Below are 26107 nucleotides of genomic sequence, written 5' to 3'. Positions count from 1 at the left end.
TTTGCAACCCTGCCATCCAAGCCTCGCGGTGGTCACATCAGGGAAAGGCCCGCTTTTTCGTTGTCCACGCGGAGATGAGGGTAGAGAGGTCAGACGCGGAGGCTTCTAGCTGGGAATCCAAGAGAAGCAGTGCGGCCATCCAGTGGAGGATGTATGCAGGTGGCTAGGAAGTGGCACGATCTGGAGAGGGACGGGGGAGAGAAGGTTCCAGGTCCTTCTGACTTCCTCCCTGGGATTTGTGCCTGGGCTGTGCTGGCGTTGCGTTTGTTGCTTTGGTGTCTGAGCATGGATGTTAGCCATAGTCGTTTTGATTCCACCCAGCGAGTCGGAGCTTTTTCCTTGGGCTTTCTGCTTTGTCGCGGTCACGTGTTACATAGGATGATGACCCCAGATGCTGAGGGACGGGCTAGCCTAACCTCACATGATCACCTTTCCGAGTAAATCTGCCCGCACTCACCTTAGATGCCCTGATCTCATTCGGGGGTCGCCGCTGGCATGGTCTGGGCGCCTGGTTTCCTGCCAGTGCTCTGGCTTCCCTCGTGTCTGGTTCAGTGTCCAGTGTGGTCATTGCAGGAGTCCCTGAGTGGTGGACGCCGGTCGCTTCCCCGTGTAGTGCTGTCTTGTCGTTATTGTGGCTTTTGCTCTCTTCCCATGTACTATTTTTGGTCTGTTCCATCCCGTTTGGGGCTGTGGTTTCTTTGCAAGGGGCCCTTGTATTTCGATGAGCATGAAGACATTTTTCTGTAATGTTCATACTTAAGGTAAAAATTATACTCAGTGGGGTGACTTAAACTGTGGTCTCTAATGAACCCACTTCTTTGATTGTTTAACACATTTTACTGAAATGTCATGGCATTGCATACAGTTTTAAAAATACACTATTTTAAAGAGCAGAAGCATGCATGAGTACGCCAAAAAACCATCCCTTTCCTCATCTGCAAAGTCTCATCCCCCACAGTGGGGCCTGTGGCCCAGGGTCCCCGGCGTCCTGGATCAGGGGAAAGACTGTCCATGATCTTCCAGGGGCTCAGCCCGCCCACTCGTCCTCTCATGTGTGACTCCAGGTCAGGGATGGGGCACCCAGGGTGGGCCCGAGTGGTTGTGCATCAGGGCTCTGGATGCAGAAGGAACTGTGGGCAGGTGCCGCCGTGTGCCTGGAAACCCCTGAGCCCCCCTGAATCTTGTTTCCTGGGGCCATCCCCGTGCCTTCCTGGAACCAGGCAGGTGACCACGTCCTTGCGTCTCGAAGGGGGGCCAGGGAACTGACTCCCCTTCCTGTCCACTTGCCTGCATGAGTCTCCTAGCAGCAGAAGAATCAGGTGGTTTCTGAAAGGACGTGAATGAAGAAAGCCTCAGTTTCTCACTGGCCACACTGGAGTTCTTCCTGGGACTGGAATTCTTCTAGGGAGCCTGTAGCTGGAGAGCGATCTCAGTTCTTGTCACATGTATCAGTGTCAACCGACTACATGTGCTTGCTTCATTGAGAAGCTTTATCTTCAGAACGTTCTGGAGTTGGAACGTACCGAATCATGGCCCAGGTTTGCGCAGAGCGTGGGAACGATGCGGTCCCATCCCACCTGCACAGGTGGCTGATGGAGCACAGCTCAGCCCCACCTGCGACGACTCGCAGAGACATGGGGTCAGGTTAGTGGGGCCACACTGGGGGAGTGAACGTCCAGCACGCGGTGACGCCTCTCCACTTCTCACTTGGCCTCCTTCCCTCGTACAACTGCTGGAGTGAGCGCTGCCCCGGCTGCACGTGCCAGTGACGTCCGGCACAGAGCTTTGCGCTGTGGTGGTGGCCATGAGATCGGCACAGCCTGGGCTCCCTGGAGCTCTTGTCCTGCCTTCATAGGGCCATTCCTTGACTTAATCAGCATGTGAATGTCTCTTAGCTTCGCTCTGGCCGGCCACAGCTGCGGGATCTTTAAGTCGCTGGCAGTATAAGGTGGGGAAGGCCCTGTTTTTGGAAGTGGTCTCCGTAGGAAACTGGTGCGGGATGACCCCAGACTTTGCCGGAATGTACTTCTCATCAGATCCCTTGTAGCCGGGTCTCCGAGGATAACAGCTGTTGTGCTTTAATCGTGTGATCCGTTCTCGCTGATGCTTTTGTAGCAAAGAGAGTTGACTAACACGATTTCAGTCATTCTAAAGAATGTGGTTTAAATGAGGGATGAATTTTTTTTAAAGATTTTATTTATTCATGAGAATAGAGAGAGAGACAGGCAGAGGGAGAAGCAGGCTCCATGCAGGGGGCCCGATGTGGGACTCAATCCCGGGACCCCAGGATCAGGCCCTGGGCTGAAGGCGGCGCTAAACCGCTGAGCCACTCAGGCGCCCGGGGATGAATTTAAATATTGTGTGTTTTTGAATTAGTGGATTAGTGCAAAAGTGGGTAACTCAGCAGGGAGCCAGTGATTCCATCAGAGTAATGCGAGGAGTGAGGTGTTTGTGCAGGGAAGTATGCGCTCCGTCGTGTGTGTGACTGAGTGAGTGAGCTCGAGGGCTGTAACAAATTACCACGTGCTGCATGGTGACATCACCAGCACCTTACGGTCCCCACTGGAGACCTGAGGGCCAAGATGAAGGTGTGAGATGAAGGTGTCGGCAGGATTGGCTCTTCCTGGAGGCTCTGAGCACGGGTGGGCGTGCCCTGGCTGGTAGGCTCCCCCTCCCTGTGGTCTGTGCCCCCGGCGTTCGTGTCTCTGTCCAGGTTTCCCTCTCCCCACGGGGACGGCAGTCACTGACTCGGGGCCCACCCTGCTCCCTCATCTTTGTCACAGCTGCAAAGACCCCATTTCCAGATGAGGTTACATGGCAGGTATCGGGCTAGGACGTGAACATCTAGGGAACGGAATCGTGCCCCCACGACCGTACGTGTGTTACACACGTGGCGGTTAAGTGGCCCCGTTCCACTTGGGGGCAGCGGGAGCGACGAGCCCCCTACCCCAGCTCTTCCTGGAGGGGGTGCTCCCTGCTGGTGTGCTGGAACTTCACAGGTTAGCCGAGCTTGCCTGTGACCTTCACGCCTCTGATGGGGATTTCACAGCTGTCATTCACTTTCCGTGAAGAGAAGCAGGTGAAAATGACTCCTTTGCTCTCGGAGCCCTGTCAGCGGCTGCTAATTAGGATCGTGGATGATGTTTGGGCATAGAATGGGAGCATCCACCTCGTGTGTGTGCCTACTATTCACTGTGCACCCCACCTTCCCCACCACAGACCCCCCGTGACCGCCTCACGATTTTTAACTCTCTCCCCTTGAAAATTAGGAAGAGAAAGGAGAGGAACCTAGGCCATCTGGCTTCGGTGGGAATTTGGCAGACACCTGCCCTGAGCCCTGGGAGGTTGTGGACAGTGGTGTCCTCGAGACGTTGAGCTTTAGAAACCAGGTCACGGCTCTGAAACCTTGTGCCTGTGACATCCTCGCGTTACTCATCTTCTCTCATGCTGTGGGCCCTGCTGAGCCGCGCGGACAGCTCGTGCAGAAGGACCTGGAGCCTGGAAGAGCTCACGGCCAGCAGCCACCGGCAGGGTGGTGGACAGAGCAGGGCCCACGAGCTCTCAAAGCCAAGATTCGGCTGTCCTCTGGGCTGAGTGGAAGTTTTTTTTTTAAGATTTTATTTATTTACTCATGAGAGAGGCAGAGACACAGGCAGAGGGGAGAAGCAGGCTCCATGCGGGGAGCCCGACGTGGGACTCGAACCCAGGTCCCCAGGATCAGGCCCTGGGCTGAAGGCGGGGCCAAACCACTGAGCCTCCCGGACTGCCCTCAGTGGAACATTTTAAGGTCAGTAGAGACAAGCCTAAGAATGTCCATGGAGCCTCCCTCCTGTGATTATAAGATTAACTGCTCTTAGCTACTTTTTCAAGGAACTGTGGGAACCAAACGGGGTGAAAGGTGCCGGGGTGCTCCGGTCCTGGCTGCCCGTGTCATGTGTGGGTGGAGAGGTCTGTGCTCACCGGTCCTGGCAGCGAGGGCGGCCTGATGGCGGTCAGGTCCCTGCAAGCTGGCTGTCCCTCCCCTCCTCCCATCCTCAGGACTCTGCCTGCAGCTGCTGTTGCCCAGCAGATGTGTCTGTCTCGGGGCAGGAGATATGTTCTCAGGAGCACATGTATCTGAGATTTTTTTTTTTTTTAGTGAATGTTTACTTGGTTGCTTAGAAACAAACCATGTGGTAAACACTTAGCCGTATTTTCTGGGACACATGAAATGCATTTAAGCTGTCAGCCCCCGAAACCCTTTCCAAATCAAATAAACTTAAAAAAATTTTTGTCAGCTACCACTGCTCAACAGATGTTAGGGCTTATTTCTAAACACGTCTTCTTGTGCTGTTGAACGTCCCAATGAAAAAAATCTGTAAACTCTAATAAAAGTTGAGTAGTTTTGAAATCTAGCCATTTAAATGTTCCAACATAATTTTGCCATGTTACTTGTAACGAAGTGATTATGAGTACGTGATAATTTTTTAATGAGGATTATCTGTAAACCTGGAGAGGACGAGCAGCCTGCCGGTAGGTAGGTTTAATAGACCAGGCACAAGTCAGGTCTTTGACCCTCTCGAGTCCTTTCGAGCCCACCGCTGGCTGGGGAAGTATCGTTGACCTCTCGCTCTCTTCCACCTGCTTTTAATTCTGTCCTCCCATATGCAAGCCGTGTTGCAGGTCGGGGGTGTCGTCCGGAACAGGTGAGGGATACTGAGATGAATACTAGAGCCACAAGGAATAACAGACAAGCACATTCTACTTTGTTTTGAGCGGGGGAAAAGCAAGCTGTAAAACAAGAATAAGGAGGTCGTCATGCTTTTGGCATCGACCAAGCTGGCAGGACAAAATGTGTTTTAGAGTTGGTTGTTTGGAACTCAGAACACATCTTCCCATGGTGTTATAATTAATTCAACAAGAAACCGAGGGCGTACTGAGAGCTGGGCACCTTCCAGAGAGAAGAGCCTTGTGTTTCCAAAACTCTGATTCAAGGCGGTGATTCACACCTGGCTGAACTGGTCTCTGTGAGCGCTCCGAGGAGGGCATGCTGGCTTCTGCGGGGGAGAGCTCCAGGATCCCCCTGCAGCCCGCAGGTGCTCACTTAGGCCACAGAGCCCCCAAATAGCACTGTGCACGCTGTTGACACAGCTGTGGCTTTCCTGAGACCTCTCAGGACGTCGCACGTTGTTACAAAAACCCTTTCTTTACTAGGAAGAAGGGAGATGAGGGTCCAGAAGGTTTCACCCTTTGCCATTGCAGATTATTTTTTTTTTTTCCCAGAGAAATCTTAATACCAAGGTTTTTTTTTTCTTTTTTTCTTTAAATGCATGCCGTCTGTGTTGCAAATTAAATAGTAGTCATTGGATGCCCCAGAGCTGGCCCCCATCCGGGTGAAAGCACCCTGGTCCATTGCTGCATCTGTCCCCATCTCTGGCCTGGCCTCGATGCTGTCCTCCTGCTGGCAGCTGGCTCCCGTCCCAGGGAGTCCAAGTGGCAGCAGAGCAAGTCCGACTCCGGTCCAGGCAGCGGCCTGCTCTGATCTGGAAGCCACAGGTTGCTTGGTCAGTGTATTAGCCTGGATCCTAGTTGACCAACTTCAAGGAGCTCAAATAGAAGAGCAGGGATTTATTAACTCGTGTCCTGGGAGTGGCCAAGGGGACGGATGCAGCTCTAGAAAGGCCCTGCCGATCCACAGAAGCACACGAGGAATGGTCTGTCCCCACTACTCCCTGCCCCCGGTGGGCTTCGTGTTCAGCTGTGTCTCCCCAGAGGGTGGCCAGCATTCTGTTGGTGGCCTCCCGACCATGTGACCTTCAGTGTCCCTGGGACACAGGGAGGAGAGCTGATTCTCTCAGTGGCTCCAGCAGAAGATCCCACACGGCTCTGGTTGCCTTGCTGGAGCCCCATGGTTTTCCGTATGGTGACCGACAAGACGCTCGTAATGCAGAGCTCTGTCCCCACTAACAGACCCGTTGTCTGGGTGTTCAGTGTGGCAGCGGCGAGGCACAGTTTGAACTCCCCCCAGTGCTCCCCCTGGCAAACCACTATGACTCCTACCGTCACTTTGGCTTTGGCTTCAGACCTCAAGTGTTTCAGGCATTTTTTTCCTTCTTGATTTTCAAGGGCAGCCGACTTGGGAATGTTAAGCGTTTGCTTGGATCTTGAAATATCAGCTCACAAAGCCGTTTCTCTGCATCCCCTTCCCCGCTGTTGTCTTAACTCCCCTCCCCTCCTTCCCCCTCAGTTGTCTTACTGGTCCTAGGAAGTGGGAGAGACCAGACACTTGTAACATCCTTAGCTAAGGTGAGCTGCCCGCTGAGGTTGAGAGGCTTTTCGTGGAAGCCAGTACAGAAAGGGAGAGATGCTGGGCTGAGGCCAGCCTTGGGGTGAGCAGAGGAGAAGGGGGTGAGGGGCCCATGTCTGGTGCACAGAGGAGGTGGGGGAAGGCAGGGGTTGGGAGAAGCTCCCTGCCTGGCTATGGGTCAAGGTGGAGAGCTTTACATTCCGGAGGAGGCCCGGTATTAATTTGAATGGATGGAGCTCACGTTTCAGTTACGGCTGATTAGAGACGGAGCGGTTGACGTTGTCTGAAGAAAATGTTCCACCCTGCGAGACCATGCTTGTTTGATCTTAGAGCTCCCAAGTGCGAGCTCCCCTTTGGCGTCCTGGCAAGCTCCAAGGGCCAGGACATGGTGACGAGGGAGGTAACAGCAGCGGGCAACGGGGGCCAAGTGCCAGAACTACAGGAGAGGATCGGAGGTATAACGAAAGTGCCCTTGAGCGCCCCTCCGGGTCACGTGTTCCTGCTGGAGTCAGGGCAGGGCCTCTGTAGGGACCAGCCACTCGCTCCATCGGGCCCAGCTGTGTGCGCACCTGCGCGCTTGCAGATCTCCCGGTGATCTGCTACGGGGGACGGTTTCATAGGGTTCAAATGACTTCATTGATGATCAACCCAGGCCAGACGTGGAAACCAGGTTCAGCTTTGGCGTAGTGTTTTGTCCATCCCGGGTGGCTTCCTGGAGGCAGTGTGTTGGGAGACTCTGAGGCAGGCTCTAGTACAAGAGGAATATGAAGGGCGATGAGTAGATGGCACCTGCCCTGGATCTGGAAGCTGCTTGGGTCTTCTCTTCATGGGGTCCTGAGGAGCAGCGTGTGTGGCCGGCGTTCGTTACCCTTTCCCGAGCACCCCACCCCCTGCCCCGTTTTATTTTGTTAATTGTTTTGCCAATTTTAAAAAATAACATCACAGGCAAAAGAAAAAAATAGCACTTGCTCTTTGAGGACCACTTGAGTGTGTGGATGGCGTGCAGAGAGCGGAAGGCGGGGTGGGGGGCGGCACTCAAGCCACCTTGCAGCGTGTTCCTGCCTCTGTGCTCTGAGAGGTGGGGGAGCGGGTTCAGGGTGAATGAGGAAGGGAGGTCTGGCGCCCCGACAAGCGTGGGGGAGGCGTAGGAGAGACAGAGCCCAGGTGCGGTGGATGCGCCGCCTGGCAGGGGGTCAGGCCAGTCACTCTGGGCCCGTCCCTGGCAGCCCAGGTGGGAAAGAGGCCCTCGTGGGGGCTGCTGGTGGCTGGCTGACATAGGAGCGTTCTGAAGGGCGTCGGGGAGCCCGCACCCGGGCTGCTAACAGGCTTTTGCATGAGCCTGGCTTTGGAGAGGGAGGTAGGGACAAGCGGGAGGAGTCCGCCGACAGCCTCTGGAGGTTGGAACAGATTCACGTGCTGATGGAAGGGAGCGCGGGGTCCCCGTGACCTCCAAGCCCTCCGCAGCCCCGTCGGGAGTGCTGGCCGTTCATTAGCTCCGGCGACAGGGTGCGTTGGTGCTGTCCAGGCGCTGGGCCCTGGTGTGCCGTCCAGCTTGGGCAGGGGCCTGAGATGAGCCCCGTCTCGTTCCAGGTGCAGGAGCTTCCTGGGCCTTGCCGGGTCAGCTTGAGAGGCGGTGACACAGGCACGCACGTGTACACACGCACTCGCACACCTGTGGGACGGCCCCTGGGGCCTGCTCAGCGGGCTCCCGCTCAATGCTGGCATCGGGCGCTCTCCCGGACCAGAGCTCCCTCTAGGCTGGAGACAGAACCTCCTGGACGCCTTCCACTGAAGTAAATACAGCGTTTCCATAGGACTCTAACAGTTCCACAGAGTCTCCAGAGAGATGGTGGAAAATATCAATCTGCACATCAGCATAGGAGACGTCAGAGCGGAGCCCGGCTCGCCTGCTCGGGCCGTGACTGCCGTGAGCTGGAAGAGGCGTGCGTTTTTAAACGTTTATAAAAATAAATAGGCCCATAAAAACCCAACAGAAAAGAGGAACATGGCTCCCAGTGCCTAAGCTATTTATTATCTGGCCCTTTGGTCATCGTTTGCTCCACGGTGTGTAGAAACATCAACTCATGACGATGTATCGTTGGATTTGACTAACAGTGAGCAGCCTTTTATAATTTCTTGAAGCAGACATCTGATTGATATTCAGAGAAAGTGAGTGAGCCGTTTTTTTTCTTATTTTGAGAGAGAGTGAGGGGTGGAGGGCCAGAGGGAGAGGGAGATTTCTCCAGCAGACTGCACTCACCGTGGAGCCGGACGTGGGGCTCTATCTACGACCCCAAGATCACGACCTAGGCAAAAATCAAGAGTTGGACGCGTAACCCGGCTGAGGCACCCAGGCGCCCCGTGAGTGAGCAATTCTGAAAGCCTTTTACTTTCCATATTCGATTCTAGGATTGCATATTTAAAAATAGCGTTTATGCACCAGATTATTTTTTTAACGGAACGTTATTTTCACATGGACTGCACCAGTTGAGAACAATAAATCTGAGGGACTGAGAGACCGTCTGCCTGCGTGCTAGTAGCTGAATAGCCCACCATCCAGCTTCTGTTTGTTGCTCGCCGCCGATGGGCTCCCCCTCATGCTCTCGCACTCAGGCCCGTGACACACGTGTCAGGCCACGGGTAGTGTCACTGGTCAAGGAAGCCTTGTTTTTAAATATTCTGGGCGAGGAGCTTGGCTCCTGTGCCCCAAGCTATAAAACTCTCTGTAAGTTTACCTTTTTTGATGCTTAAAATAAATGTGCAGAATATTAAAAATAACCATAAGTATGTTTTCCCCGCAAAGGAACAAATGTGCAAGACTGTATTTCACTACGTTCACCACGCAAGCTATTTCGGGGGCAGCCGTAGGTGCTGGAATGTTCAAGTACAACCACAGCGGTGGGCATTGGAACAGTTTCAATAAACAGTTTACAGATTTGGTTGTAAGTCAGATTTTACAGAGCAGGGTCCATCATTATATAGGACTGTTTTCTGTAGAATGCAGATTCAGGACCACCCACCCCATCCGCTCATGGGTCCTGGGGGCCGGGCCTGTAGGGGCTTGTGGTGCCCAGCTTTCCCTGCCGTCCATCCCACACCAGGCCCGACTCTTGTCCCTTTCCTTCCTGCCCGCTGCCCTTGAGCACAAGCTGCATTAGGGCAGAGCTTCTGCTTCGTGGCCTCTGTTCTCGGCCCCAGTGCCGTGCGTGGCGTGTGACCTGGCTTGCTAAACACCAGTGGTGGTTCCGAAGACCACGATTGGGTGGACCCAGTGCCGGGAGGGAAGGTGGAATTGGCAGGAAGCACTTGGGAAAGGCTCACTCCCAGCAAGGCTCTTGCCTGCTGCTAGTAGGAACCCAGTGGTGTCACCCGAGTGCAAATCCGATACATTCTGTCCCTTGGTTACTTTATCACTTACTCGCATGGAAGCCTGGCCAGACTTGTCAGCAGAGATGTAGAGAATCTTCCCCGTGGAGCAATTTAAGAAGCACTGTCGAAGACTTCCAATTTCCTGAGCTGTCTTGACTTGTTCTCCTGGATCTTCCAGAACATGTGGAATTGGGACCAAGGATTAGGTGGAGTCTTGGTTTTTCCTGTAGGAATGGGAGCCCTGTCTTTCGCTGGCCAGTTACCCCCTCCTTGGTGTGCTCCCCTGTCACTGCATTTGCAGGTTGAGACTCTGCCTCCAAGTGTGAGTTTGCATTTGGAAATAGTAAAGTCGTCATCGTAACTGTAGCAATTACTTGCTGGTTTTTGTGAGGCGCTTGTGACATTTAAGGACCCCGTGGGGAGCTGACGTGGACTAGCTCATGCCCCCTCCCTGTGGCGACATGAGTCAGGTGCTCTGATGACCTGAGGTTGCACACGAGGAAATGAAGGCCCCAGGAGGCATAGGCACCACTCAGGGTATGGGCCCCGTGGGCCCCAGGGTGGGCCGCTCAGCGTCTCTTCCCCTTTGCTGCTGCCTGGAAGCACCACCACCCGCCATCACAACTTTATAGCTCATCAGCCGGGCTCAGGGCACTTGGGAAGACCTCGGGTCACCGTGCATACTGAGGGCCGGGCTATGCCGTCCACCGCAGGGTGTTTGACCCCTGGAAGAGCTGTCAAGTTATTGGGGAACATCCTGAGTTATGTGGAGGCACATAAGTGAGCTTTGGGGCTTTGGATTCTAGCTTCCCAAGCAGCTTTGCAGGAAAATCCCGAGTGTGTGGGGCCAGGGCAGACGGAGTAGGTCTGGGGGCTCTGAGCCAAAGGGCTGGTCAAGTGCCAGGGTTGGTCTTGGCTCGTGATCCCAGAGGGGGGACCTGCTGGAAGAGGCCTGGGTGGTCAGCATTACACCCAGGAGCGTGCGATGAGGGTAGGTAGGAGGGAAATCACTCCCATGCAAAGGCCTCTTTCCAGAGGGCGGACCCCTTATTCCCAGGTGGAGTCCTGGAGACCCTTGAGCTCTTTGCCCCCTCCCCCCCCCCCCCCCCCGGCCTGCCTGCCTTCTGGAGTCCATGACAACCCACAGCACATATTATTCTTTGCAAAAGTTGAGCTGCAGTTCTAATTACAGATAACTTTTGGGGGGGATAATAGTGTTTTAAAGCAATTTTAGGTAGTGTTTTTTTTTGGGGGGGGGGGAGAAGCTCCTAAAACTTAATGAGAGTGATACTAGGTCTGTCGCTGGATGTTGAAAATTGGAGATTGGCCTGGATAATCCAACCCTCACACCTGCCCAGAGTTGCCGTGTTTATTTTAGTCTTCAAAAGAGATGGTTTGAAGGAGAGAACTCTCCATAGGTTTCATGTATTAAACCTCCGGGTTTACGTATTCCTCAAAGCTCTTGGAGGCTACGCTGTGAGGAAATCCTGACTGTTGAGCAACAAACCACTTCCTGAAATGTTTAGTTTTCCAGCTTCTGTTTGAGCAGCAATATCCTGTTGTCCCTGAGCCCCTGGGCAGGCCTCTGGGGCATCACGGCTCCGCCAGTGGCACTTGCTGCTCCCCGGAGGCAGCAGCGAAGCTCCTCTTGTGAACGCAGAACAGACCCCAAGGTTCCCCCGGTTACAGCGTGACGTCTGCCTTTCCATCCAGTTAATTTAGGTTTTGTTGGCTTGGGGTCAAGAAAACCTGAGCTGCATGAGTGACACTTGGAAAAAAAACAAAAAAAAGCACCAACCCGTTTGCTGTTTTGAGGGTCCCTTCCACTAAACAGACCCCAAGTACCCAAGTAGGAGGAATGGTTGGGCTTTTACGTCTCGTGTTGAATTAATGAAAGCAGCTGCTCTCAGCCCACAGATTGTTTAGACAGAGGCCCCCCAGGTCACAGTAAGCACTGAATGTGCCACGACTTACCCCAGAGTCAGCTAGGGAACTACTTGGTGTTGCTCAACCGACTTCTAGACCACAGCCTGCACACATGCCCCGCTTGTTGGTCGTGAGAACATGGGACACGTCCCCAAGCAAGGTGCTTGTCCGTGTAGACTCCAGGTGCAGACACATGCAGGGCGAGGTTTCTAAAAGGCCAGGTTAAAAGCCGCCACGCCACTAACATTCCAGAAGGTGGGTTTCTGCGTTTACATAGGAGTTTACCGGCACAGCCAGATCCGCATTGTTCTTGGTCCCGTGGAGCGGATCACGTACTTGTTCCTTGTTAACTAGGATTCAGTTCCACGACCCGTTATGTATACATAAAAATGCTTAAATCATCCATTTTTAAAAAGCCTTGAAGCCTCGCTGAAGGGAAGTCCTTTTGAGTAGCTTTGAAGCCCTGCTGCTTGATAAGAGGCCGCCGCACCTTTGCTGGCAGGAAGAGTTTTCCTCCAGCGCCTCTGTTTTCTCCTCTTTAAAGTGATGATGAGAGTCTGTGTCACATTTTCCTGGAACATCTTGCGGTCTTCTGATCTGCAGATTCAGATCTCTCTGCATTTCTGGAAAATTCCTTTGTATTTTTATCTCCCAAGAGTCTTGTAGTTCTTGGGCGCGGAGGGGGGGGTCAGTTTGTTGTCAGCGACCCTGTTTATTCTTCTCTCAGGTCGGTCTGTCCTGTCCGCTCACTTCTGCCTCAGTTTACCTCCATCGTTCTCATCTCACCAGCTGTTTGTTTCAAGCCGTCCCTCTGTGTCAGACTCGCAGCTTTGAGCACCGTCTCTTCTCTTCCTTACGTTTTTTTGAATTTTACTCATTTGTTCCAAAATGTCGCTGTGGTTCTCCATTCTAGGGGTTTCCACCTCACCTCCTATTTGAGATTCTCCTCCCTGGCATTCTCGTTGTTTCGAAAGCCTACTATTAACATGCGTTAGAGAGGGAAGCGATCATTAGGGATTTCCTTCTGCTTTTTGAGTTGTTTTCTAATGCATTGGCTCCTGCGTTTTGCGTGCTCCTTGCCTGTCTCCCTCCCACCTCCCGTGGTATCTGCTGTTCTTCCCATTCCTCCAGGGACCCTCTCGCTGCTGGGACAGGTGCTGTCCTGCCCCTGCTCTGGGGTTCCCATGGATCACAGACACGGCTGGGCTGTCGAGAAGGCCAGGAACGGGGCAGCCTGGGTGGCCCAGCGGTTTAGCGCCGCCTGCAGCCCAGGGCGTGATCCTGGAGACCCGAGATCGAGTCCCACGTCGGGTTCCCTGCATGGAGCCTGCTTCTCCCTCTGCCTGTTCTCTGCCTCTGTGTGTCTCTCATGAATTTAAAAAAAAAAAAAAAAAAAAAGGTGGGGAACACTTGGGCCGTGGGACCTGAGGCTGGATACTGTGTGCCTGGGGAGTTACAGTATAAATGCCCATCCCTCTCCTCCGCCCCCGAGGGAGCCGCCTCCAAACCACAGGGGTCTGCTCTTAGTCACAGACCGGCCCTGCCTTTCCTGTAAATTTGCACATGTCCAACTATGGGGTTCCCTTCACTCACAGGGCGGGGGTTGGATTCCGTACTGTGTTCCCCGCGGGGCCCCCCTTCCATTCTGGCGTCCTCTTTGCCTGCAGAGGGCCAAGGATAAGGCCGTGCTGCCTCTTCCATTTTTCCCTGCCCGTCGGGGGCTGTTGTTCACTCCGGGGGTGGGATTAGGGGCCTGCCCAGCCCCGGAGTCTTCCTTTTTATCCGAAGGCCACTGTTTTTGAGGTTTTATTCTGTGAAGCTTCGCTCTTTTTCTCAGTGGAGGGTGAATTATCTTCCTCCTGCTGCTTACTCTTTCCCCCTTTGTTTTATTAGGAATAAAGGAAAGGAAATGCAGTCACAGTGAAGTCCGATCTGCCATCCTAACCTGGAACTTTGACTTCTTTCCCGATCTTCCTTTGTTATTTTACTTAGATCTGGGTGAAATGAAGTCATTAGAGACCACGGCCTGTTTGAGGAAGTACCGTGTCCAACCTCATCTTGGCCGAGTCCTAACCCCGAGTCTTTCACCCGTGGAACCACTTAGTGGGCACCACGCATTAATCCTCCTGCTGCTACATTTTTATAGTTGTTACTGTTGGGTGTTTTTTTTTTTTTTTTTTTTTTTAAACAACGTAAGTTTAAACAAAAATTGGCAGAGAAAATGAAATCTGACTCAGTTAAATTTTGTAAACTATTACATTACCGATGAGACTTTATTTCCCAGCGAAAAAGTAACATGGCCCAAAATTCTTTTTAAATGTCACAGTACAAAGCTTCTCCACGGCCTCCTTGTTAATAAGTTATGGACTTTGGTATTTTCGTCAAACTTTAAAGGGCAAAATTAACTTCAAAACGTCTCTGGCACATTCATGATTAATTTTTTTTTAAATTCTCTTAGGGAGAAATGAGTTCATAGCCTTTCTCAGTGTATCTCTCTCATTCCACTTGTCTTAAAAAATTATGATACAATGAAATTTGCAGACATTTTATCTTATCTTGGGGCCGTATGGAGAAGAACATTTTAGGCAAGTGTTAGTAAGGTTTTCACAGCCAAGAATGTCTGCACGCTGAGTGTAGGAGACCCAGTCCCTGGTGTGTGTCCTAGCCTGAGCCATGGCTCATGACCACTGACCACCCCGAGGCCAGCTTGCAGCCACGGGGAGCACCAGAGCCCAGCTACAGCTTCAGCAGATGTTAGGACGATGCCCCTCCTCTTTCTTACGGAAAAGAGCAATAATATGCTATACAAAGGCTAATTTAAACTCAAAAATGATTTTCATCCTTTGCCAAAGTAAAGAGGAAAAACTACAGTAAAAATAAAAAAGTCCAGTGAGGAACCTGGTGCGTGTGGCCAGCATGCCCTCAGCTGCTGGCGCATCCGGAAGCTGCTGGGGGTGCAGGGCCAGCCGGCGGGGAGGCAGGGTCCCAGGGCGCAGAGGAAGAGGGTGGACTCCCGGTCAGACCTGCGGGCTGTGGAGGGCTGTGGGCGTGGGCCTGCAGGGGTGAGGCAGCAGGAAACATCCAGGAAGCCTGGATGATTTCAACAAACAGGATGGAGGGAATACAGGGGGTTTTGAAATGTTATAGGGATAAGCTAGGCGGGCGGGAGAGAGTGTGAGAGCGTGTGTGAGCTCACTGTGGGTGAAGGTGTAGCGTGAGGCTCCGGAGGTTGTATCAGTCCGCGAGGGCGGCGGTAACGAAGGGCCACAGAAAGCGGCGCTCCACACCACGCCGTTGATGCTCCCACCCTTCTGAAGCCCAGAAGCCCGACGTCACGGTGTCGGTGGGCTTGATTCCTCCTGGGTCTGTGAGGGAGGGTCTGTTACAGGCCTCTCCTGGCTTCTCATGGTTTGGAGGTCATCTTTGGGGCTTCTTGGCTTATAAAGCTCCTGCTTTTATCTTCACCAAAATTTCTCCTTGTCTAAGGACACCAGTCACTGGGTAAGGGGCCCATCGTGCCCTAGTATGAACTCCTCTTAACTGATCACATCTGCATTGATTTTATTTGCAAATAAGGTCATGTTCTGATCTTATTTGGACCTCAGCATACGAATTTGGGGTGGAGGAGAGGACAGTTCGACCCATAACAGAGGTAATAGTGGGACACTGCGTGAGAGTAACGCTGCTCTTTGGGATATGATAATTAGCTACTTGACAGATCAGGGGATGCTTAATGATTATCGGGGTTTTTCTAAGTACCTGCTGGATCCTCACGCCTCCTGTGCCCCCCTGAAAGGCCCCAGAGCTCAGCCCTCGTGCCCACCGAGAAACTCCCTTCCTCACTTTCTCCTGAGCACAGACAGGACTCTGTTGCTAAAAGGATGTTTTCCGGGTACTGCCCAGACCAGTCGCTGCCACCGGAGGGCCCAGCTGATGTGATATCATGGGAACTACTTTGAAATCACTTAACTCAGAGCACAAGTATTTTCCTGTGATGTGAGAGCTTTAAAAGTCTGCATTAGATGTGCTGTCCACGGACTTGGTCTGGGGCGCTCTGCTACCTCGGGCTGCTTTGTAGTGGCTGTCACCCTCCTTCAGGTGCCTAGACCCACTGGGAATCAGAGGAAAGACTTGTGAACTTGTACACAAGTTCCTGTGGCTTTCCCCTTGTCCCCCTCAGCATGACCCGTCAGATCTCTAGGAATGAGATGGGAAGGGAAAGGTTTTCTCCAAAGTAAGAAATAGATTTCCCATCTAACATTGTTTTTTTGTTTGTTTTTCATGAAAGGTTGAATTCTGTTCATTCTGGAGAGATTGCAGGTTTCCAGCATCTCTTTTTTTAAAGGTCTTAAAAAATAAATGATACTGGTTATTGTTGCAACATATGCAGATTTTTCTATTGTGAGTAGGTCTATTAAACGTTAGATATATGTTTTCTAAAAGCAAGTGATAAACTCTTGGCAGAAATTTTGAAACACGCTAGTAATGCTTGCCAGCGCTGCTGCCCTATGGGGGGCACCTGCCCCCCCGGGTGGTGGGAGTCCCGTTTTACGGCTGGGGACCCTGCGGTACAGAGAGGTGAATAAGGAAGGCGAAGCCCCCCAGGTGGCGTGTGTGGCAGTGCCGGGACCCGCCCAGGCAGCTGGCCCAGCGTCGGAGTCTCGTGGCTGAGACACACTGGGGCTTGGGGCTTCTGCTGGGTGCTGGGTGTTTCCCAGCTCATTTTATAATCACAATGGCCCAGCTGGCAAAGGGTGCTGTGGTTTTTTTTTTTTTTATACCTACGAGGACTCTGTGATTCGGGGCCCCTGAGTCGTCTGCCAGTCTTCCTAGAGGTGCAGAAAGCACACCTCCGCTTGTCTGGATCCAGCGGGCACACACGCCTGTTACACGCCCCCCCCCCCCCCCATGACCGTTCTCTGCCCCCTGCCTTGTGATAGCTGTGCCCGCCGCGCAAGGGATCAATCAGAACGAAAGTTTTCTCGGTTTTGTGTGAACGTTGGAAAGTTTTCTTCAGGTTTCGTGGTTGAGCAGACGGGACACCAGCTAGAACAAGCGTGTTTCACGTGCCCAGGAAGGAAGTGGAGAGCGGGAGTGTGTGCACCTCGGTGCATGAGCATCTGCGTGTGTGCACACGCGTGCCCACTTGGATAGGTTGTGTCCCCCCCCCCCCCCCCAGCCTGCCGCAGTGCACGCAGCGGCTGGGGAAGCTCTGCCGGCGTGGTTCTCCGGGGTGCGGGTACGTGGGGTTTAGGTGCTGTTTCTGGAAGGCCAGGGACTGTGAGAATGAGAGCAGGCGCTGATGTGTTCGTCTCTCACGCACGATTTGGGATCCTGGTGAGGGTTAGCTGGAGCGGGTGGACGCAGAGCCCAGGCTCTCGAAAGGTGGTTTGGCTTTGGAGATGGTGGAGGGACCCGAAGTGGACCTGCGTCCCGTGTCCGAGAGCAGTGGTCCGGGCGCTCCCAAGGAGAGGAGAGAGGCTCCGGCCGGTGGCGCGTCCCTGCCCACCTGGGTGCGTGCAGGGCCGAGATGTCGAGGGCCAGCCGCCTTCCCGCAGGTGCACACGCACACACACGCACACACGTTTCTCGCTAACACGGCGCGCTCTCTAACCCCCCCCCCCCCCCCCGCCAGCTGTCCCGCTCTGTCTCCACCTGTGCGGAGATGCCATCCAGTAGTTCTGTCTAACACGTGTGTAGTAGCTCAGCATCCCCCGTACTCGTGCCCCGTGAATACGGAAACACCATCCCCATGATGTTCTGTGTGTTCCCTTCAAAAACTGGGTTTCTCTTGAGGAGAATACAGGTTCGCAGCCCTCGAATTTTATCAAAATGTCGTAGACTAGGCACCTGTTAAACACGAAAACTGGGTTGCAGTCTCGTGAGCCCAACAAGAGAATGATCATTTCAGCGCTCTCTGCTTCTGAACTCTGCCTCAACGTGTTCGCAGCGGGAGAGAACTCCTGCGTTTGCAAACTTAGCCTGTGTTAGAATCCTGCCCTTCTCAGCCACGGGCGCCCCTGGCGTTGCGTGGGAGGCTGTGCACTCTCACCAGAAGTGAACACGGGTCCTTAACGACAAATACTTAAAAGTCTGAGTTCAGTACTGCTTTTAAAGTCCAGTGGTCGCTGGTCCTAAATACTGAGAGAGTGGCCTCCAGGGCGACAGCCTAGGGTGTATTTTTCCACAAGCGAAGCCCACGTCTGTTTGCCCTCCTAGCACCCCGTCTTCCCCGTGTAACGAGGCCTTTTGTGTGTGGCAGGTGGCAGATTCAAGAAAGAGATCGTGGTGGACGGGCAGAGCTACCTGCTGCTGATCAGAGATGAGGGGGGCCCCCCAGAGGCGCAGGTGAGTACTACAGGCTTGCCCCTGCCCCTGGGCTTGCGCCTTGAGCTCCCGTCCCGCGTGACATCCGAGCTCACCCCACCCAAAATGCGCCCAGATATGTCGGAGCTGACGCCCTGGCTGGTAAACCCTTACCTGGGCACCGCGGCTTCTCTGAGGAGGTAAACAGGATGATGCTGATGACGGTTACTATTGTCCTTTTCGTTTCCACTTGGAAAGAGGAGGGTCTTTGGGTGCCCCGCTGAGCTGCTCGATTCTGCTGTGGGACTCTGGGGGGCGGCTGAGCTTCCGGGGCCCTCCAGGCACTCCCGAGGCTCCAGCCTTACAGGGTGCTTAGGAGTGTTAAATGAGATGGTACGTACTGGCCGTACAGTCAGTTGCCCCCAAAAGTAGATGTGATGGAGGTTCACCTGGATGCAGGTAAGACAAGGACAGGATGGCACGAGTCAGGTTGTTGTGGGATTTTATTTTATTTTATTTTATTTTATTTTATTTTTTAATTTTTTTTAAAGATTTTATTTATTTATTCGTTGAGATGCAGAGAGAGAGAGAGAGAGAGGCAGAGACACAGGCAGAGGGAGAAGCAGGCTCCATGCAGGGAGCCCGATGTGGGACTCGATCCAGGGTCTCCAGGATCACGCCCTGGGCTGCAGGCAGCACTAAACCGCTGCGCCACCGGGGCTGCCCTGTTGTGGGATTTTAATGTTTCTCCCTGACTTTTGCTAATTTTGTTAAGTAGCTATGTAAATTTCTTGGACCATAAGTAATAACATCCTCAGAGAGGCCTTTAAGAACTCGCTGGCAGGGTGCCTGGCTGACTCACTTGGTGGAGTGCGCGACCCTTGATCTCAGGGTTGGGAGTTAAAGCCCCAGGATGGGTGTAGAGATGACCTAAAAAAATTAAAAAAAAAAAAAAGAATTCAGTGGCAGGTGATCTTTCCAGTACAAAAACCTCCTCTTGGGCAGCCCCAGTGGCGCAGCGGTTTGGCGCCACCTGCAGCCCGGGGTGTGATCCTGGAGACCCGGGATCGAGTCCCACATCGGGCTCCCTGCATGGAGCCTGCTTCTCCCTCTGCCTGTGTCTCTGCCTCTCTCTTGCTCTCTCTGAGTGAATAAATAAATAAATCTTTAAAAAAAAAAACAACCAAAACTCCTCTTATAGCCCAAAGGTGGACCACAGCCTGGGTGGAGGCCATGGGAGCCCAGAAGAGGAGCCCCACCCCCCCAATGCCGGGGTCCAGCAGGGCTCCTGGACACTCCGTGGAAGGGGGTCTGTGTGAAATGCAAAGCTTCGGGATTGCTGTCAGGGCCTGTTTTCCGATTTTACGAGGCCGTCTTTGCCCTGCCTGTGGACTGCCGCTGGCTGGATTGGGGCCGAGGGGGACATTCCTGTAGGGAAGCACGTCCCAGGTTGTGTCCTGAGGAGACCGGGGTGGCCCGGGAGGGAAGGGGGTGAAGGTCCCATTCCAGGTGAGCAATGAGGAGGACGTGAGTGACGCCACAGCCATGTGTGACAGCCGAAGGCAGGCATCAGACCCATCCTGCGCAGGGGACGGCCGACCACGCGTCCTGTGCTCTCGAAGACGCCGTCCCCACCCTTCTCTCCGACGGTTGTCACTCAGCTCCTTCTCTCCTCCCTCTTTTCGCCCTAGTTTGCCATGTGGGTGGACGCTGTGATATTTGTCTTCAGCCTGGAGGATGAGATAAGCTTCCAGACCGTTTACCACTACTACAGTCGGATGGCCAACTATCGGAACACGAGCGAGATCCCTCTGGTTCTGGTGGGGACCCAGGGTGAGTGCCGGCCGCGCAGCCTCTGAGTAAAGGACCCCGGCGGTTGGGCAGTAAGTGGACTCAGGGCCATAGGTTTGGTGTGAAGGGATTTGAAAATGATGTAAAGAAGAAATAATTTCCAACCGAAGGCTGTTTCCAATGAGAATCCATGACACTGAAACTGTCCCGTTTCCTGGTTCGATCCTCTGGAGAAGTCGCACGGTCAGCACCCTCGGAGTAAAACAACCCCTTCCCACGTGCTCTAGGGAAAACAGAAATCCATTTTCTTTCTTTTTCTGTAATAGGATCTCTTATTCCTTTCATTCTTTCAGTTATGTAAGATAATTCACAAGGAGTTTAAAAGGTGGTCGATTTTAACTTTGGTACATCTTTAAAATTTTGCTGATTTCTTAGGGCAGACTTTGCTTTTATTTCCCTGTCCTGTGTTATGATGTGTATATAATCTTTCACCTAGCAGGTGCCTCAGAGCCTGGGATTATCCTGTATGAGCACGTTTCCTGCTTTCTGCTGGGCTTCTTAAAACTTGGCCTCTTGCAAAGCGACATCCCTGAAGTCCTTGTCCTCAGTCCGATTCTCTGATACACTGGTGCCTCCCGTCTGGGTCTTAGGAAGCCACGTAGAAAGTTTTTAAAAACCACAGGCAGGTTACTTTTAAAAACTGCTTTGTCAGCAGTATGGGTGCCTTAGAAAGGAATCCTGTCCAGAAAAACTGGATTGTGCCTTCATTTCTGTTGTGGGGGCTCACACGCCGCATCCGTCCATGCCGTCCGCGTCTGTCTGCCTTGCCATGCCCGGGTGGCCGGATGGGAGACCTTTCTGAATGAGAAACCGGCTGCATGGAAGAAGCAGGGACGGCCGGCCGTGCGCCTGGTCCCGGGTCTGGTGCGCAGAGCGCGAGCTCAGGCACGGAACCCGCTGCCCTGCCGGGAATCTGCGTGGAGAGGCCCAGGATGGGGGCGGGGGCCGCGTGTGTGTCTTGTGAGATCGGGAAGTGGCATGGAGTCGATGGAAAGCATCCTCTCATCCTCTCCGCGTCCTGGCTGTACAGTGTCGGCGTCGGGGGGCCGCCGCTCCCCTTTCCGCGCACCTGTAACGGGGCCTCCGCGCCAGGCCCGGCAGCAGGTGGAGTCCACCTCCCGTGGACGATCAGGTTCTCCGGGCCCGGGGCGCCCTCTGCTGGTCGTCATGGCCCAAGGCGGCGCCCTTGCTTCTGTTCTGCTGCGGGGCTGTGTCCTGACACTTGTCAGCCCGCTTGGGGGGGGGGGGGGCTCCCTCCCTGATGGCATGTCCTGCCCCGTGGTGGAGCGAGCCTTTGGCATCCGCGCCTCGCCAGCTGTCTGAGTCACGGGGTCTGTGTCTCAGGCCGAGCGCGCTTCCCCGTGGGCACGCCGTGCTGGGGAGCAGGGACTGTGTCGCTCCGGCCTGCAGGCTTGTGTGACACGGTTGTCACCTCGCGTAGCCCTGGTTTCGGTCCTGGAGCTGGAGCGGGCGGTTGGGGCCACGCAGCCCTGGCATCGGTGCATCCTGGCGAGCAGCGGCCTTCCTGTGTCTGTCGTACCTCCGTAGAGCGTGGCTGTCCCTGAGGGCATGGCTGGGCACCAGCAGCGCCTCTGCTCCCCTCCTTGGAGCTGCCGAAGGAGGACACGGGCCGCCCCCCCCGCCCCCCCCGGGCCGCTCGCGTTTGCAGAGCGAGGCCCTGGGCAGCCCTTCCCCTGCGTCCCTGCGCACCTGCGGAGCATTTGTCGGGAAGGGCCAGAGGCGCCGGCAGCTGAACCAGGGAGCCTGGGTGCCGGGTGGACGCCGCAGGCTCCTCACGGCTGTTTGTGGGACTTCGTTCACGCTTGAGCGTAGCCACGCCCCCCCCCCCCCCCCCCCCAGTGAACCGGACACGACTGTTATCACGGAGGGTGTTCCTCACCCGAGGGGTCCTCCTGGTCCTCACACCTCTCATTTCCAGGGTGCCCCAGAAGCCCCAGTGCCCCGGGGGTGGAGTGAGTGTGGCCTTCTGGAAGGTTCCACTCCTAGGCCCATGTTAACTGCTCGCAGCCTTGCTTCCTGGGAAGCCTGAATGGTTGTCGTGCTTTCGCTCGGGCCGCAGGTGATGCCAGAGGTACAAGGTGGCTCGGTTACAGGCGCTGGGGCCTCCGAGCTTTCCCTGCCCGGCGCCTGGGTCGGTGGCCCCGAGGTGGGAGGGTCGGGGGTGGCAAGGATGAGCAGTTAGGCCCGGGCCTGCAGGGCGCCGCGGCGTGTGGCGTCCTCTCCGGGTGCGGCCGGGAGCTGCGCGGAGGCTGGAGCGACCAGACACTTGTGAGGCCGTGGTGGCGGGACGTCTGCTACGCTGGTTCTTTCCTAAAGGTTTGCGCCTTACGCCGATTGCAGGGAGAGGCGCAGCTGTGAGCAGACGCGGAGCTGCGGGTGGAGGGGAAACCAGGCCGGCGGAAACGCGGTCGGGGGCCCCACGGCCTCGCCTCGACCTGTCGCTGCACCTGGAGGGACGTTATACTAGAGTGTTGAAGAATTACGGATTTCAGCCTTGTTTTCGGTTTTCTTTTTTACTTCGTTTTTTACTGTTTTCCTTTTTTTTTTTTTTTTTTAAGACGGTTGCACCTTTTAAAAATACTTATTTTCCTTAAGCGTTGTGAAACCCAAGTCTGTAAGGCAAGAAGACAGGACAAGATGTTCTTTGAAGAAATCCCTCTAAGGGACCTTGCCAGAGAATGTTCTAGAACATCTATTGAGGTGGCGCAGGCCATTGTCGGAGAAAGAGACCTGAATCGGAGTTAGTCTTGATTTCTCAAAGGGAAACGGTCAGGTCAGGCCTATTCCACGGGCTAAAAATAAAACAGGAAGTAAGACAAAGAGAGGGGAAAATGAATAAATTATTCCCTCAAGATGCCACTTTTTTTGTGCTTATAAAATTAAATGTCACATGCACTTCCTGAGCCCAAAAATACCCCAAATTTAAAAGGTCTCCTAAGACTTCCATTGTGCTGCTCTTCCTCTGACTAGCGGGGAAAACCCTGCCGGTGGGTTTGTTTTCAAAAGCAGTTGGGTGTTTCCGTGGCGTCGGAGCCTCAAGCCCCCCGAGAAAGTCTCATGTTGGAAGGTCCCTGAGAAGCACCTGCTGTCTCCACCAGGCGCGAGAACGCGTGGTGGGATGGCTGGAGGCCTCCCGGACGCCGAGCTGATAAAGAAGCCTGGTTTGTCATCTTTAGGGGAAGGGGGCAGGTGCCCACGTCTTTTCTGCTGCACACACGGCCGCGTCCGGGCCTGGATCCCGTGGGAAGTGGGTGTGCCCAGGAGCGGCCCTGTTGCTTACGGCCCTCCACTGCCCCCCTCACTTCCCACTCCTGCCTCAGTCTCCCGCAAACATACCGGGTGCTTGGCCGCCTCCTGCCCCAGGCGTTCTGCCCCCAGGGAGTGGCTGGTCAGGTGCCCCCTCTTCCCTGCGGGTGGGGCGGCCCCGAAAGCCTCACCGAGCATGCTCTGCACTGACCACTGACCATAGGGCCTCCTGCCCTGCCTGACGTCGCCCTCGCGGCCACACTCCATTCACAGTCGAAGTTGTCCTAGGTCTCCCTCCCCGGCCCACCTGATTACCCCCCTCCCCACTCAGGAGCACAGAGCCTTGTCTGTTGTGTTCCCTGGGGTAGCTCTGTGCCCGGAACAGGACCAGGTGCGTCCGGGCGGCTCTGTGGGCAGGTACTGACTGAACAGGTGAAAGGCTGCACCTGGGGAATCGTGCAGCTAGAACCCAGTGAGCTGGGTGCCTTGTGCTCCAGAAGTCACCTGCAAAGAGTGAGCCTGGGGTGTGATTTTTTTTCCCTCCTTTTTAAAGTATCCTCCTCTAGAGCCACATTAATTCCTTTCTGGTCATCACTTTACCTCCATTTCAGAAGCGGGATCCTCTGAAACCAAGTTTTACAAATGATGAGTATTTTGAATGTTTGAGATCATCACTTTGAGGGTAAACTACGTTTTTGTGGATTTTTTTCAAAGCTTTTATTTATTTATTCATGAGAAACACAGAGAGAGAGAGGCAGAGACACTGGCAGTGGGAGAAGCAGGCTCCCTGTGGGGAGCTCGATGTCGGACTCGATCCCAGGACCCCAGGGTCACACCCTGAGCCAAAGGCAGATGCTCAACCACTGAGCCACCCAGGTGTCCCTAAACTAAGCTTTAAAAACTCCAGGTTCTTAAACACATCACAGCACGAGGAGCAGGGTGCAGGTTTTGAGCTACTTGGAGACATTAAGTGGTGGGAAGTCCTCAGCTGCTTATGGTCATCGTGTCACTACGTTCTGCTCGTCTGTTGCAGATGCCATAAGTTCCACTAACCCGCGGGTCATCGACGACGCCAGGGCGCGGAAGCTCTCCAGCGACCTCAAGAGGTGCACCTACTACGAGACGTGTGCCACGTACGGGCTGAACGTGGAGCGGGTCTTTCAGGACGGTAAATATTCCCCGCTGCGGGTCACCATCCCCTTCCCTTAGAGCAGGTCCCCGTCTGTGCAGCGACGGAACCCGTGGCCTGATGTGTGGGCCACGGTGCGAATCTGGGCGCCCCCTGCCTCCAGAGGTGCCCCTCAGCTGTGGGTGTGCTCAGAAGACCCAACAGTCCTATGGTGAATCCTGTGTGTGCACAGGATTTTTGTGCACAGAGGGAAGCATTTCCCAAACTTATCTCTGCACGTGGTGTGTCACACTTAACGCATTTGCCATCTCTTCTTCACTGTAGCTCCTCATTCTTCATTTAAGCCCGTCTATAAAAACAGCCTATTTCATGTTTTAGGCTTTGGAGAGAATAAACCGAAAGAGGAAAGAGCATCAAAAATTTGGGCCAAAAAAGAAAAAACCCAAAACAAAACAAAACAAAACCAATCCCACGTTAAGACTCAGGGCTGAGAGCCAGCAGCAGAATTTAGGAATTGTTTCTTTGTTGCTGAATTCATTAGTGATCACCCACCCCCGGAACAGCCGTACAGCAGGCAGGAAGCCCCCCTGGAGGAGGAGGGTTCCCTAACGGGGAGACATTCACGTACGTGATCGTGATGCCAAGTGTCGGGCTGGGAAGAGGGAGGGAGGGGGTGGATGAAGAAGTGGGGGAGGTGGTCGGGGGGAAGGGAGGGGCTCTGTGGCCAGAGGGGCCAGGAAGGTCTGGGGCAGAGAGACCCTGGTAGCCTAGAAGGCCTAGAAGAACAATGCTCCCTGCAAAGGCTCCCGATTTCCGCCTGGAGTCGCGGGGAGTAGCTCCTAGGCTGCCTCCCCTCTGGCTGACGTCGGTGGCTGCAGAGTGGACCCCCACGCCCCCGGTCAGCCCAGCCTCACCGGAGAGCATGCACAGAGGTGTGTGGGGTTCCTGGGGGCGCCCAACGGGGCAGGTGCACTGTCCGCCCCCTTCACTGCCCCCCGAGCAGCCCAGACCCTGTGGGGGCATTACAGGTGAAGATCCCCAAGCTTGGGTGCACGGGCGCCATCTGGCCAACCACCTGTGTCTGTGTTTTCCCAGGCGCAAGGCCGAGCTGGCCTTGTCACCACAGCAGAGTTCCGTGGTTCACGTGGAAATGTCACGGCCCCGCCAGGCCTGAAATGGCTCCTCTCTGGCCCTTTGTGGAAGGTTTGCTGGTCTCTGATGGATATTTGCAGAATTTAGTTGTATGGATGATCTTATGCTCCACAGTGATTGTGTACCTTGTGCGTTTATTGCAAACGTGAACTTTCCGTAAATAAATGAGCCCGTACATGATGATCTCGAGAGTTAGTTATGCGAGGGGATGCCCAACAGGTTACTGGGCTTCCCTGCCCGTCTCTGGAGTTAGAACAGGGAATGAAACCCATGATACAACATTTTCTGTGACTTTTATGATTTTTGTCCTTAAAATATTTCCGTCTATACGAGGATAAGTTTTAAAAATAAAATGAGGGTTTACTCTACGTGTTTTGCCAGGTAATTACAAGGTCTGTCTTTTTATTAAGCCGTGGACTCTTTGTTAGTGATAAGAGTATTTGCTGACCGACTGGGGACTGTGCTCAGGACTTAGCAATCATGAACAAGAACAATCCATTTTGCTCCATAAGGAAAAAAACCAAAACCTTGTGAGATTTGGAGGTAAATCAAGGCTCAGAAAAATTACGTAGCTTGACCAAAGGCATTGGGGCTGGATGGGGCGCCTGTCTTGGGGGCAGGAGCCCAGACCCTTACCCGTTGTGTCATTAAAACATCGGTGATGTGGGTCCATCCCTGGGGGAGGCTGGCAGAGGGCGCGGGCAGCAGGCCCACCACCCGCTCACAGACTCCGGTCATTCAGATTTCTCTTTCTGGCTTCCTTTGGCCTCAAGGCTTGCTTTTGTTTATGTGTTTTTTCTGTCCTTTTAGAAGGAAAAAGA

General features: G+C 54.1%; 1 protein-coding gene across 29 annotated transcripts in view; it reads left to right on the top strand.

The window, feature by feature from the left end:
• AGAP1 (ArfGAP with GTPase domain, ankyrin repeat and PH domain 1) overlaps positions 1 to 26107 on the top strand; it is a 524640-nt gene that overhangs the window by 186466 nt on the left and 312067 nt on the right. For all 29 annotated transcript variants that reach the window (XM_072719114.1, XM_072719112.1, XM_072719108.1 and 26 more), the window contains 3 exons: positions 17844 to 17929; positions 19579 to 19720; positions 24039 to 24173. In XM_072719114.1, coding sequence (XP_072575215.1) covers positions 17844 to 17929; positions 19579 to 19720; positions 24039 to 24173 — 363 coding nt within the window. The remainder of the gene's footprint in view (positions 1 to 17843; positions 17930 to 19578; positions 19721 to 24038; positions 24174 to 26107) is intronic.

This window comes from Vulpes vulpes, chromosome 9 (assembly GCF_048418805.1).
Source record: "Vulpes vulpes isolate BD-2025 chromosome 9, VulVul3, whole genome shotgun sequence".
NCBI classification, from domain to species: Eukaryota; Metazoa; Chordata; class Mammalia; order Carnivora; family Canidae; genus Vulpes; species Vulpes vulpes.
This window is presented reverse-complemented; position numbering and strand designations above follow the sequence as displayed.